Source organism: Melospiza melodia, chromosome 4, assembly GCF_035770615.1.
Source record: "Melospiza melodia melodia isolate bMelMel2 chromosome 4, bMelMel2.pri, whole genome shotgun sequence".
Lineage (NCBI taxonomy): Eukaryota > Metazoa > Chordata > Aves > Passeriformes > Passerellidae > Melospiza > Melospiza melodia.
The window spans coordinates 98,117,873-98,132,601 of NC_086197.1; the positions used below are offsets into that span (position 1 = coordinate 98,117,873).

The 14,729-nt window shown below is 44.5% G+C and overlaps 1 protein-coding gene across 1 annotated transcript in view; it reads left to right on the plus strand.

Moving 5' to 3' along the window:
• The window catches only part of ST8SIA1 (ST8 alpha-N-acetyl-neuraminide alpha-2,8-sialyltransferase 1), a 110,694-nt gene that overhangs the window by 27,411 nt on the left and 68,554 nt on the right, over positions 1-14,729 (plus strand). The window contains exon 2 of the mRNA XM_063155749.1: positions 1,759-1,903. Within this exon, the coding sequence (XP_063011819.1) occupies positions 1,759-1,903 (145 nt within the window). The remainder of the gene's footprint in view (positions 1-1,758; positions 1,904-14,729) is intronic.

Below are 14,729 nucleotides of genomic sequence, written 5' to 3' on the forward strand. Positions count from 1 at the left end.
TCTTTTCTGACAGAGAGCACACACGAGTGCTCAAGATTGTTGTGCTCATGCACAGGGCTTCATTCTTGCAGGAGTGGCTGCCTGTTTGTGGCCCCTCCAGGAGACCCCTACTGCTTTTCATACTAGATTAATTAATGAGGCATTCAATGGGAACTGGAAGGAGGCGTTTTAGGGATGGGAAGGAGGAGGGATGTATATCTCACCTAATAAATAGGGTGGAACTTGTACAAGGAGCTGTTCCTTAGCTCTTCAGTCTGCCCTGCCTAAGAAAAGATTCATTAGTACAAAACACTCCCTAGATAATTTTCCACTAAGTTTTTGGGGGGTTTCTTTGTGCTTTTTGCTCAGTCCAGACTTTCAGAGGAGGTGTGAGTTGCAGAATTTCACTGGAAAATTTTAATCGTGTTATACAGCTTTGTAACAAATGGCTCCAGCTGATCTTGGATTAACTTAGGTTTTTCAAAGAGTTGTTGTGGGGATAGAAAAATCTGCAGAATTATTTTCTTTCCATTTGAGAGAGAGAAATCATTTTCCAAAATCTGCAAACCGGTTTTTGGACAGCCAGAAAAATCTCCACTGTCAAATCTTGTGTTTAGAACAGTATTGCATGCCTGTTTTATCGTGTCTTGCAAAGTGAGAGGTTTCAGATTGGCTGTAATTTGTTTTTCACGGTCCTGTGCTGAAGGCTTTGTTTGGAATCAGCAGGAGGGCGATGGGAAGCCTTTCCTTGCTGGGTGTGCATGAAGCCGTTGGTGTTTGGGGTGGGAATTGCTGGCCCAGAGCTGGGTCCTGCTCACACAGGGACAGAGCCAGCTCCAGAGCCCCACACCTGCCAGGTGCTCACCTGTCCCAGCCTTTTGGGAACGTGCAGCAGCTTGTCCTCTTGTCCTGAGGGTCTCCAGCCTTGTGGACTCTCTCACTTTGAGAGATGCTGTTGCTGGGGACTTCTTGTTACTTCAGTTGAAGTGTGCCTGAAAAATAATACTCACACATTTGCAGAGAATTATGAACTTATGGCAAAATCAGTTTTTGATAGGGGAAAAATAACCTGTTTTTTCAAATACCAATTTTTAGAGGTGGAAAGTATCGTGAAAACTTTAAGCATTTTTTTAAATTTTTTGTGGATGACTTTATGGTTTTGAATAAAATCTCTTTTGAAGAGAAGAGCTATATCAAGCATTTTAGTAGTCACTAATAATTGAGGTTTTTCTGCTTCCAGCTCCCGTGCAGCCACTGGAAATGGTTCCAGTCTCTTTGGGTTTACCTTTTGAATATATGGGAAGGCAGCACAAGGACAGGCAGAGAGGGGCCAGCGCTGCCTCACCTGACTGTGCAGCTCTGGGCCTTTAGGAGAACTGCTCCTCATAAATAACCTTTGGTACTGAATGTTTAGGCACCTTGGATGGGGTTTCCAAAGGAACTTTTCTGGTTTCTGTATGTGTTGGAGACCAGTTTTTACTCATGAAAACAGGCTGTATAGGATGGAGTTTCTTTTGCTGAATCTTGGTTTTGTTTCTGTGTCAGTCTGAATGAAAATTTAGATTTTTTTTTTTCCCTGTTTCTAATATTTTGTGCAATAAAAGCAGGTTTTCTGGCTTTTCTGTAAGCAAAAAGGAGTGCCATGGTTCATGTGCTGGCTGGGAAGTGTGGCTTGGGAGCACCTGAGGGCAGCAGGGACGGGGGTGTGAGGGGTGGTGGTTAACAAAGGTGTGACAGGGCTCCAATTAATGGCCTGTACTCTTTTGTTCCCTTCTCCAGGAAGCTGCTGGAAGAATGCTGTGACCCTGGGCAGCTCTTTGCTATGACAAAGATGAATTCCCCCATGGGAAAGAACCTCTGGTTTGACGGGGAGTTTTTATATTCTGTCACAATTGACAATGCAACTTACTCTCTCTTCCCACAGGTTAGTAACCATGTTTTGTTTTCATTTTAAGTATTGAAATACTAAGTGGTAACATGATTCAAATAAGTATAAATATGCTAAGAAATTGTATCTTCATTTCTCAATACCAAACAGCATCTGATTTGTTACTTCCACTTTCTCAAAATTTTGGTTGTGTGAGTGGTTAATTCTTCTCTGGCTGCGTTTTGGAATGTACACAAGGGATGAACTTGGGTCACCTGTCTCGATTTCTGAAGAGTCTGGTTCTGGCTGTTTCAGGAGGGTGATTTCTGCATTTCAGCATTTCAGCCAGGGGTTGCAGTCACTGAGAGCCCTCACCCTCGCCTGCAGTGGCTGCAGCTCCCACCTGTGCAGCAGGAGGGGACAGAGCTGTGTGTGAATTGTCCCCAGTTACTGCCAGGTTAATTGAGTTCGTTGGTGGCCAACAGTGTAAGCCCAGCAAGAGCCAGCAGCTGGACTTGGCTGACTCTTGCTGTGATTTTGAATGTTGGAAGGGGTTGGTTATTAGTGTCTATCAAAGGTGCTTTGGGTTAAGCAAAGCAATTTGTAATACTGATCTAGGCTGCTTCTTGTATTTCTAATTAACACAGGAACTGATACTAAATAGTGAGTTTGTTGTACTGAATTTTGTATGTTGAACACAAATGCTTTATGTGGTTACACACTTAAAGAAAGCTGACCTTCTCTCTGTATGAATTGATTGCTCAGAGTGTGTGTCCTGCCCAAGGTCTCAGGGAAGCCCCATCTGGGCTGCTCTGCAGAGGGAGGTCACTGGTTTGTGACAGATTGGGGATTTCAGATTTGGGATTCTTTATTAATACCTGGCACTGTGCTTGGCCACAGAGGTGTCCTGCCTCCCTTCACAGCACAGAGCAGCTGCTGGATGGGCTCCTTCACAGAGTATAGAGAGAAGTCATGGTCTTTGCAGCTCCACTGCTCCCCAGACCCCAATACCTGACCTAAAGCTTATCAGCAGAGAGAAAGAGCAGAGATCAGGCAGAGAGCAGAGAGAGGCTCCCAGGGGACAGCACGGGCTGAGCAGCTGGGACCTGCTGTCCCGAGGGGCTGCCTGGGGGCTGCTCTGGGCTGGGGGTGCAAAAGGGGAATTTGCAGTGTGCTCCCACCCAGGAATGCTGTCCCTGTAGTGATGGGCACCTTGTTTCTCACAAGTGCTGCTCACTGCTGCTCCTCCTTTCCTTGCCAGTACCACTGCCTCTCATTTGATGTGTTATTTCATGCCCTCTGCCCAGACAAATTTTGCAGGCCATTATCAGACTAAATCCTGGTGCCCTTAAAAGCCAAGGGGGATTTATTTGAAGTAAATTTTTAAATGGATTTTTCTGCTTCTCTCTTTGTTTCACAAGCAGTACTTGCCTAAATTTTTCAGGCTCCTTCTTTGAAGAGTGTTGTCTATTATGACCTTGCTTGCAAGCCATTTTCCTGAAGATGAATATTCCTTTCAAAAGTATCCAGGAGCTTAAAACAATTCAAAAATACGGTTAATACTCTGAAATGCCGTGGGGATGTAACAGGAATGTAAAGGGCCACAGCTGTGTTGATATAATCAAAAAATATTTCCTCTGGAATAAATAAAAACGGCTCCATCCACATTGCTGGGCTTGAGCAATTTGGTGATTGCAGATTTCTCAGTCCTAAACCAGTGACTAACTTACAGGATAATGTAACTCAAAATTCAGTAGGGAACTTGCTGTATTTCATCTTATAGAAAAATAAATATGTCCAAAGTTAACATGTAAAATGTCACTTATTTTGGAATGTGAGCAATACAAAACAGCATAATTTTTCTTCTGAGCAGTCTGTAGATGAAGTTCTTACAGCTGGGTCAACATTTCCCGACAGAGTGCTTTTCCACTAGAAATGCTATTTCATGAAAATATAAATTTAGAATCACTTCATTAGTTTTTCAATTTTTCTTTGAAGTGAAAAGGTTGAAAGGTTTTGATGGTGTTAGGACATTTTCATTTTAACTTTTTTTTTAATGTAATACTTCAGTGGTTGGGGTTTCTTTTTATCAGCTCTGTTGCTGCCTCCTTTTTCCTCAGACTTTGAGTGATTATATTACTCCTTTTCTTTTTTCAAGTTTTTGAACCACCAAGGGAGAAATGTGCAAAAGAGAAAAGCTTTTATGTGGAATTAGTCATTCAGTGCTGCATTTAAGTTTATGAGGACCAAATAGGATGTGGCAGCAGATGCTGGAAGCAGCTCCCCTCAGCCTGCCCTCTGTGGGGTTTTAGCCCTGGGTGTTGAGAATGAGGTTTTGGGAGCAAAATAAAATTATTCATTGAAAAAAATGCTCTGGCTTCATTGTATTTCACTTAAGCAGTTAGACACTTTTGGTACCAGTAAATTATTTTAAATTACTGAATTATCGTTCCTCAGCTGCTCAGATCCCTTGTAAAGTTTTGCCTGCAGAACCTGTCAGTTACAGGAGTGGCTACTTGCACTGAGATCCTCATGAATAGTCATCACAAATACTGCTAGAGACAACCAAAAAACAAAACTGCCAACCACAAAAAAAAATTGGGAAGTGTGGCATCTGTTTCTGGGTACTCTGTGATCAGGAGAAAGGTGACATTTTCCAAATCACACATATAATACAAATATTTATTTACAGTTTAAAATCCCACCTCTAATATAAAAGCAGAGAAAAAGTTGCTCTAATTGTAAATGTAAATTGGAGACATTTTCTGACATTTTCTGAATCGTGTTGGGTAACAGTGACTTACTTACTTGATGATTGTGCTGTGTGATTTGTGTTTTTCATTCAGGGTTCCTGTTAAATTTTGGGAGCTTATGTTCACAACATCTTTTGTTTAGCCATGGATTTTGTGTTGTCCTGCTGGTGCTGTTTCCAGGCAAATTCCCTGCTCCTACAGTTACAGCCTGCAGCAAGTAGAATAATTTGTAATTATTTCAGGGGTAAAAAAGGTGTGGAAAGGGAGTTGGCTGTAGAGTCTGCAGGCTCTTTATCCCTTTTTGAGTGCTGGGAATACCAGGAAAGCCCAGCAATCGCTGCCCTGCTGGTGATTTTGGATGTGCTCTGTTAATTCTTTGCTAGCAGTGTGCTCTGCTCTCAGTGATGCTCTGTAATTAGGAACACGTGGAGAAATACAGTAAAATGTTGGCTGTCATTTGTGATACCTTTTCTTGATGCCTTGGATGTGGACATAAATTTTAGGTCTACAGATGTTCTTTTAAGCAGCTTTAATTTCTATTTTCATTAGTTCTGCTGCCTAAGTAAGTACCACTTTGTGTGCCTTAGAGTTACATTTAGTTAGGATTTGGGGAAATTTCTTGCTGCTTTCCCTTTTGGTCCCTTTTTTTTCTTCCTTCATTTTTTTTCCTGCTCCCTGTGCCTACATTAATATGCAAGCTCTATTCTTGATTTGGGCTACATATATTGATTCAAAACGAAGATGTGCTAAACATCTTCATATGAATCTGATAATACGAAAGCTAAAATGCAAGGCGTCACTTTCAGTCCGGGATAATCTTTAGCCATTGGTATTGGGGTGATCCAAACAAAAATGTGACTTAATACTTAGTCAAGAGAAACCCCTGCCTTCACTATGATTGCATCCTGACTAATGAAGAGCAGTAACTGCACCAGTTTGTGTGGTGTGTCACAAATGCTGTAATGGAGCATCCTCTGCTCTGGATGCTCAGTGTTTGTGACACTGCCCTGTGGAGACAAGGGGCAGCCATTCCTGATGGTGAAAATCCAATTTGTGCTGGAAAGCTGGAGCGTGTCCAGTGTGGAGTAATTGAATGAAGGAAGGGCAGTGTGCCCTTGTGCGGGTGAGCTGAGTGGGAGCCAGGAGCTGCTGCCCATCCCCTGTTGAGGTGGCTTTGGTCAGCCTGCCTTGCTTGTGGGCTTGTCTGCAGCAATGCAAGGCCAGGCCAGTGCACACACACGAATAGATGCTGCCTTTCCCACATGCGCAGTGCACACACACGACTAGATGCTGCCCTTCCCACACGTGCAGTGCACACACACGACTAGATGCTGCCCTTCCCACATGCACAGTGCACACACACGAATAGATGCTGCCTTTCCCACACGTGCAGTGCACACACACGAATAGATGCTGCCTTTCCCACATGCACAGTGCACACACACGACTAGATGCTGCCTTTCCCACACGTGCAGTGCACACACACGACTAGATGCTGCCCTTCCCACATGTGCAGTGCACACACACGACTAGATGCTGCCTTTCCCACACGTGCAGTGCACACACACGAATAGATGCTGCCCTTTGCCACATGTGCAGTGCAAACACACAAATAGATGCTGCCTTTCCCACATGCACAGTGCACACACACGACTAGATGCTGCCTTTCCCACACGTGCAGTGCACACACACGAATAGATGCTGCCTTTCCCACACGTGCAGTGCACACACACGAATAGATGCTGCCCTTTGCCACATGTGCAGTGCAAACACATGAATAGATGCTGCCCTTCCCACATGCACAGTGCAAACACACAAATAGATGCTGCCCTTCCCACATGCACAGTGCACACACACGAATAGATGCTGCCTTTCCCACACGTGCAGTGCACACACACGAATAGATGCTGCCCTTTGCCACATGTGCAGTGCAAACACATGAATAGATGCTGCCCTTCCCACATGCACAGTGCAAACACACGACTAGATGCTGCCCTTTGCCACATGTGCAGTGCAAACACATGAATAGATGCTGCCCTTCCCACATGCACAGTGCAAACACACAAATAGATGCTGCCCTTTCCACATGCACAGTGCACACACACGAATAGATGCTGCCTTTCCCACATGTGCAGTGCAAACACATGAATAGATGCTGCCCTTTCCACATGCACAGTGCACACACACGAATAGATGCTGCCCTTCCCACATGCACAGTGCACACACACGACTAGATGCTGCCCTTTCCCACACGTGCAGTGCACACACATGAATAGATGCTGCCCTTTGCCACATGTGCAGTGCACACACATGAATAGATGCTGCCCTTTCCACGTGTGCAGTGCACACACACGAATAGATGCTGCCCTTTCCACATGCACAGTGCACACACACGAATAGATGCTGCCCTTTCCACATGCACAGTGCACACACACGACTAGATGCTGCCCTTCCCACTTGTGACAGAGACAGGGAAGGGCTGGATCTGGCTGCAGTGTCAGTTTGGCCTGCAGGCAGAGGGATGGGTTGCCCTGCCTCAGCCTCTGTGCCTCAATCCACAGTGCCCGAGCATCCATCGCTCCCTGTCCTGGGTCCCACAGGAGCTCGTGTCTCTGCCCACTGCCTGCACAGCTGAAATGCTCTCCCTGCAGGATCATTTCTGCACTACCTACTGGGCACAGCTACAGATGTTCTGCTGTGGGGTTGCCAAGCACAGAGCAAAAAGGCTGAGCTCCAGGAGGAAGTGGGAGTGCAAGCAATGAGGGACAGAGAGGCCCTGGGCATTTTATGGGCTTTTTTTGTCAATGCTCATCTGCTTTATAATGACATAAACTTGCTGCTTCAGAAGCAGGAGCTGTTGTAAGCAAAAGCATAATTAAAGCAAGTGGACACAGATGAGAAGCTGCAGGGACACCAGACTTGTGATGGCTCTAAGTGACTTCAGGGCGCATGAACCCGGCTGGGGGTATAGAAATAAGGGTGGGTTTGAGTCTGCCCAAGGGCAGCACAGTTCCATTTGCTTTGTTTGTTTTATTGCAGTCATATATACCTGGTAAGATACTAAAAGGAGATTGTTCCTCCATGCACAGGTTTTTCTGGCAGCGAACTTGTTTATATACTCAGACTTCCACCTACAGGTGCAGTGCAACCTTTGCTTCTTGAGAGAGCTTTATCCTTTATATGCTGCTCACCTCTTGGCCTTTATTTTATTTATGAGTTTTGTTATTTAAATTCATCTTGTTCAGTTTAAAGATGTTTTACTGTATATGCGACTAAATATTTTAATTATTCAGTGATCAGCACATTACATTAATTTTCTCTCTGCAGTAGTTGCCTTTTTTGGTAAGATACTTCTTTAAATAGGCTTAATACCTGTGCTGGCTTATCTGAGGCTTAGGTTTGGGTCCATTTTGTACCCAGCTCTTAACACTTGGCAGAATAATGAGTATGAATTTATGGAATGCTACATACCTCTATATATTTTTTTTTCTTTGTGCTGTTATTTGATTTCTTGCTATAGCTCAGGTAATTTTTACTGGAATATAGGAGGATACCAGGTTATGTTCAGAAGATATTTATTGTGTAGCAGAGGTGCAGCCTCCCCTTCTCCCACATATTTCTAAACACAGATGGAGGTGTGGCTTAGTGGTGTCTGCAGGCCTGGACAAAGTCAGAGAAGGTTATGCCATGCTAAAGCTATTAAGAAAGGGTAGCAAAGTTACACACCTTGTAGGAAGGTTGTGTAGTGACTTTCAGGAAATCCTTTATGTCTTCTTGCTTAGGGGGCAGTGTCAGCCCAGCTGTCCGTGTAAAGGGAGCTCTGCTGCATCACAGGTCAGAAAGTGACTCGCTGTAGCCAGGCATTATTGATTTGGAATCCTTATCACATGATGGGGAGGGGAAGGGCTGTGCTTCTCTCCTGGAGCTGCTTTTATCCCCTGAAGGATTCCCATGCAGCAGGCACTGCCTTCCAAGTGGCATTTTGGGCAGTAGTGCCTCTATTCCATCAGGATGCACTGCATAAGTCCTGCATGTGCAGCTTGCTCAGACCAGAATCCAGCCTGCTTTCTCCTTCTTGAGCTACAAAGCTTAATACTCTTTTGGAGTAATTTAAGAAGAAATTTGGCAATTAAGTCTGTGCTGCAGATTGTCTACTGGCCAGTCCCTACCAGCCTGAGGTGGCTGTGGAGTGTGGTGGCCAAGGGTTAGTCTGCAGCGCCAGGCAAAGGCAAGGAAACTGAAAGCACTGCTGTGGACAGAGCCAATATTTGACATTTAATGGCCCAGTGAATCTGGACTTGTGTAATGTAGCTGTGAATCCCAACAGCACAAAGAAATAGTTCTTTTCAGTGCAGAAATGGTGTCCTTTTTTTCCCTTCTTCTTCTGTAATTTCTTTTTCAAAGCCTGTCCTAGAGATTTCTGCCAGCTGTGGGCATTTGGGGCTGGGGGCAGGTGGCAGTGCCAGTCTGGATGTGCTGTGGAGAAGAGCAGGTTTCATAAAAGCCTAGCTGGCTTTGCAGATGGTTTGAAGCCCGAGGCCATGGCTTCAGCTCAGCTCGTGAACCCTTCAGTGATGTTTTCTCTCCTTGCCCAGCTGTGGCAGGGGAGGGCGAGGGAGTGGCTGCTGTGGGTGCCCATCTGGCCAGTGCCAAGCCCCAGGAACGAGGCAGGGATGCCCCCAGACACCAGGCAGCAGCAGTTCATGGGGGCATCTCAGTGCCACCTGTGCCAGGCCAGTGGCTGCAGGGGATGCCCAGAGAGCTCTGCCAGCACACTGCAATGCTTTGGGCTGGAAGGGACCTTAACAATCACCTCGTGCCCCAGGGGCAGGGACACCTCCCACCAGAGCTGGCTGCTCAGAGCCCATCCAGCCTGGCCCTGGGCACTGACAGGGAGCCAGGGCAGCCACAGCTCTGGGCAACCTCTGCCAGGATCCATGTATTTTAACCTCTAATCTAAGTCTCCCATCTTTCCTGTTTTTCAGAAATATTTATCTAATAATTTTTACAGCTTCTTCATGGAAATTCCACAGCCCACTAGGCTGTCCAGTCTAGTGAGTTGCTGGCCTTATGCACAGAATACATTTCCTGACATCTAACTTGAAATTCCCCTTGGCTATAAGTTAAGAGATGTTTTTTTTTCTTCTCTTTTCCACATATGACTGCTATCAAGTCTCCCCACAGTCTTCTTCTCTAGGCTGAACAACCACAAGTCTTTTACTCAATTGGGGTTTTTTTAAACTTCTGAATGTTTTTGTTTTTCTGGTGGTCTGTAAGGAAAATATGTGCCAATTAACTGCGTGGTGCCCTCATAAATACATTCTCAGATTTATCCTTTGGATTGGTACAGCACATCAGGACCAAATACTCCAAAGCAGAGCTTAATGTCACCTTTCTGCTTGAACAAGGTTGTGTTTAGTGTTGCTGATCACAGTGTGGCTTGGTGCTGTGGAGCAATGCTGCAAATTTAAGTGTTGGGACTGGGCTCAATAGGAGACAGTTGAGGTGCAGGAAGACAATAAAAGCAAAGGCTGCAGAGATCTGTTCTCTGATCCAGCATTCTGCCAGTCACAATGAGAAAGCCAAAGAGAAATAATTCTTGTCTGAGTATGATGCCTTTGTAGCAATTTCCTCAGGCACCTCATGGTCATTCACATTCAATGCATGGTGTTATTGCACAGGTAAATCTATGCCTGAGGACCTCTGGAGAAAATGAAAATAAGGGCTTCTTCAGGTAGAGTTTGTGGGGAAGAAATGTTGCGAAATCCCCTTTTCCCTCACAGTAAACAAATAGAGATGCTGGACCACTATTTATTTTCCTTCACACAAAGAACAAAAAAAAAGGAAGAGACCTGGAGAGCCCCTGTGATACTCTGGCCAGTGTATGAATACAGAAGGAGCTGTGGTGGCCAAGTGAGTAATAAAGTTTGTGGTAAAACGGGAAGTGAAGCCTGGTTACTTCTGAGTCAACAGAAGTGTTCAGCTGACTTCAGCGCAGCCAGGATTTAGCCCTGTAACCTTTTGCTGAGTGCAGCTCTGCTAAGAACTCATAATTTTGGTATTATGTGGCTTCTTGCACAACAAATAATTACCTTCTTTTTCCTTTTCTCCAGTTTCTCAGCCTTGATTAGCCATTGTTTTATGTGGTGAATGAGCTCTCTTTGTCTAGTCTGACTGAAGGAGGATTCCTTCATGGCCAGGGACCTGTTGGAGTGAGTCCAGAGTTGATTACAGGGATGGAGCAGCTCTGCTGGGAGCAAAGCAGGGAAAAAGGGATTGTTCAGCCTTTGGGGTGACCGCATGGTGGCCTTGCAGTGCCTGAAGGGAGCCTACAACAGAGGGGCAGAGAGACATTTACAGGGCCTGGGGAATGGCTTCACACTGACAGAGAGTGGGTTTGGATGGGATATGAGGGAAAACTCTTTACCATGAGGGAGGTGAGGTACTGAAACAGGCGAGTTCTGCATATCTCATCCCTGGAACTGTTTAAGGATGGGGCTCCTGGTCTAGTGGACAGTGTCCCTGCCCATGGCAGTGGGGTTGGAACTCAGTCTTTAAGGTGAGTTCTGATTCTATATTATTTTCTGCAGCATTCTCTTGAGATATGATCAGATACTGCCATGTTCAGGTGTGCATTTCCACCAGATTGTTGTCATGGAGCCAAGGTAGTCCCTGCGTTTTGTGAATTTAGTGTCAAATATCTGCTTGTTTGAGAGCAGACCCTCTGAGAGACAAGGAAGTTGTAGAAAAACCCTGTCTAGTGATAATTAGCAATGTTGGTTTCCCTCTCAGGTTTGATATGTGCTCCCACTGAGCACTTGTAAGGCTGAGTACTTTTCTGAAACCTGCTGTTATGTGAAGCCTACAAAATAAATAACATTTCCAAGTAGACCAGAAACTTGCTTTTTATGCTTTCAAAGGGTCTTTGTTCATCAGAGGTAAAAAATGCAGAGGCAAAGTTAGAAAGTGTTCAGCATGGGTCTACTCTAATGTAAATTAGATCCTTCTTGCTTGTTTCATTATTAGCATTTTGATCCTGCAAGGAACTCCTCATTCACAGTAATTAGCTATGCAAGATATAGTACTTGGTTTTATTCTTTTAAACATTAGCTTTTGGACCTTCTTTCCATTTTTCCTGTGCTCTGGAGTTTGATATGCCAGTTACCTCCATGCAATATTACTCTTGCTAACCATGTAAACTTGATTTTCACACTCATTTGGTTTGTAAAATGCATGTTAATAACTATGTCCCTGCTATATTTTCTCTTTCCTTTCCCCTTCCTGTGAGCACTGCTGGCTTTATGGAACAGTGCACTTGGTTCTCTCTGCCAGCTGTGGTTGAGGGTGATATTTGCCCAGGGTAAGGTGACCTGAAAGGCCACTGGGCCTGGCAGGGACCCCAGTGTGGTGGCTGTGCCCACTCTGCTCTGGTGGCTCTGAGGGGATCTGCTGGAGCAGCTCTGTCATGTCAGGCACAGATATTTACAGATCTGTGAGCTAGCAAAAATGCTGCCCTTGTTATTCAGCAGAGCTGCTTCTTTCATACCCCACTTGGTTTTATCTTCCCACTGATGAGCTCTATTTGTGTTCCTTCAGAGCATCCCCAGCTGCAGAAAAGCAGGCTGGAATGTAAGTTGCCCTGCTCCTAAATAGTGTCACCAGCTTAACTGGGTTTTTGTCATACATTTGTCAGGGGCTAAGGTTCTGCATGACTCTGCTACCCTTACTTCTCCACGGAGATGACAATATAACAGATCAAAATCAAGCCTGATTTGCCAAGAGACCTCACTGAGGTCTTGAGTACACAAGTTCTCATAGGAGACACTTTGTCTCTTGTGCAGGGAGGTGGTACCAGGTGACTCTGTAACCTAGGGATTGGGTTGTTTTGTTATGCAGGGATCCTTACTCAGCCAGGCTGTGACTCTGTAACCTAGAGCAGAACTCCAGTGGAACTGGGTTATAGGATGGGCGTCATTTGTGTGGTTTGCCGTAGCTGAAGGAAAGAGTGCACAGTTCTTTGGGATTTAAAATGCCTCTGTGAGGTTTTGGTACGTGCTGAATTTGCCTGATCTAAGCCGCAGCTGCTTCTAGTCTTACCCAGTAAAATGTAGTGGTGAGAGGACCTCAGATGGTGAAGAGCATGGTGGAGTGACAGCCCTGGAGGTGTTCAAGAAACAGCTGGATGTGGCACTCAGTGCCCTGGGTTAGTTGACAAGTTGGTGACAGCTCAAAGGTTGCTCTTGATGACTTTGGAGGTCTTTTCCGTCCTAAATTATTCTGTTATTATGTTTTCCTTTACTCCCTCCATTTGTTTCTTTGTGCTGTTTTGATATTTTCTGATCACAGAAATACCCTGGTTCCATTCTCAATCAGCATGTTGGGATTACATTTGTCTGTGGAGTTTTCAAGTCAATTTGATGTTATTTTAATGCTCTGCAGAGCAGGGTTTTGGAACCCTGGAAAATTATTTTGTTAAATATCTTGTTAGTGGGTCAGGTGGGGTTCCTTTTTGAAATCTCCTTAAAACTTGAGTAAATACATAAGTGGAAAACGTAAGTTGTGCAGGATTGCTGACTTGGCAGCAATCCAAGTCAGTCACTTCATAGCCCTTTTCCCTGTACACTTAGGAAGTTTCTCCTGGCAAATATGTTAATGCCCTGTTGTGTTTCCAAAGAAGCTAAATGCAGTACACCTTGTAAAAATGTGAAAGATGTGCATTTGGCTTTGATGAGTAGCCTTGCCACCAGAATTCAGTCTTTCAAGAAGCATTTTCTCTGAAATGAAGCTTTCAGAGTCTTCTTCCTTTCACTAACATATGCATAACTACCACTTAACTTGCAGTGAGTGCATTCCAAATTCCTGTCAGAAAGAGTAAATTCAAAAACCACAGGTTTTACTGCAGAATTTGTCTTTTGATTGCCACATCTTTGTTTTGCCTTCGGTGGATGTCTAGCTACTTATTTGAGGGATAAAAAAGCTGTCTCTGAAAAATGATGAGCTGAGTGAAAATTATTTTTGTCTTTGCTGCTGTGTTAAGAGCAATTTATGCTGTACTTTAATATTCTTCCCACTCTCTTGGGACTTGCAGTAGTTTCATTTGGATGGAGGAGAGAAACTTGGATTTGGGGGAAGGAGCAGGAAACAAAGCAGATGCAGTCGAGGCTGCGTTGCAGCCTGCAGGTTCTCTGGGGTTTGGAGTTCTGTGCTTGGAGTGCCATGGAAAGGTTGCTGGGAGATCAGATCCCAGGCCAAATCCTGGAAAGCTGTGAACAATCAAAACAAATTACACATACCACACATCTGGACTGCAATCAGAGTGCTGAGAAATGCCAGCCCAAGTTATCCTCTGTTTGAAATTCATACATAGAATAGCTCAAATTTAAAATTCACTGTAGAAATTACAGATTTTTATGGAGAAAATAATTTTAATTTCTGTCCTCACAACTGCTTGCGCTGTAAATTCAATGACTGAGCTTTACCCTTGTGCTTTGGGTTCTTTAAGGCACTGCTGTGGCTGTGAAAATGGATATAAATTACAACAGTGTTTAGAGAAAATGAATTCAGGGTTGTCCAATCAGCTGTGTAGGCAATTACCTCATCTGCTGGGTCAGCACTGAGCACTTGCTCTTCTCATAAATTTATTACAAAATCATGGCAGTATTTTTTCATTCATATTTGGAGATCGTTGCTTTCTCTGTTTATTGCTTATTCCCTGATGGCATGGTGTCTAATTGCTCTTTTGTTGCTGTGGCCTCTCTTTGTAGGTCTATTTGTGTGATACATAGGAATATACAATTCAGGAATTTGGAAGTAACTGAAAATATTCTGTCTACCAAGGAATTCTCTGTTGAAATCTCTCCATGTTAGGGCTTGATATTTCTTCATATGAACACATGCTTCATGTTGGAGGGTTTATCTGACTATGGTGTGAGCTTTGCCTTAGAGGTCTGTCCTTCAGAGCAAGCTGTTCTGACACAGGCAGCCAGACAAAAACCCTTTCTTTTGTCTGCCTGCCTGTGTGCCTTCATCCTTGGAATGGGTTGTTGTGTGTGGCAGCTGGGAGAAAGGGAGATGTGCTGGTGCTGGCTGCCTGAAACCTTGCATGCTCCTGTGCAATGCCCTTGGAAAGG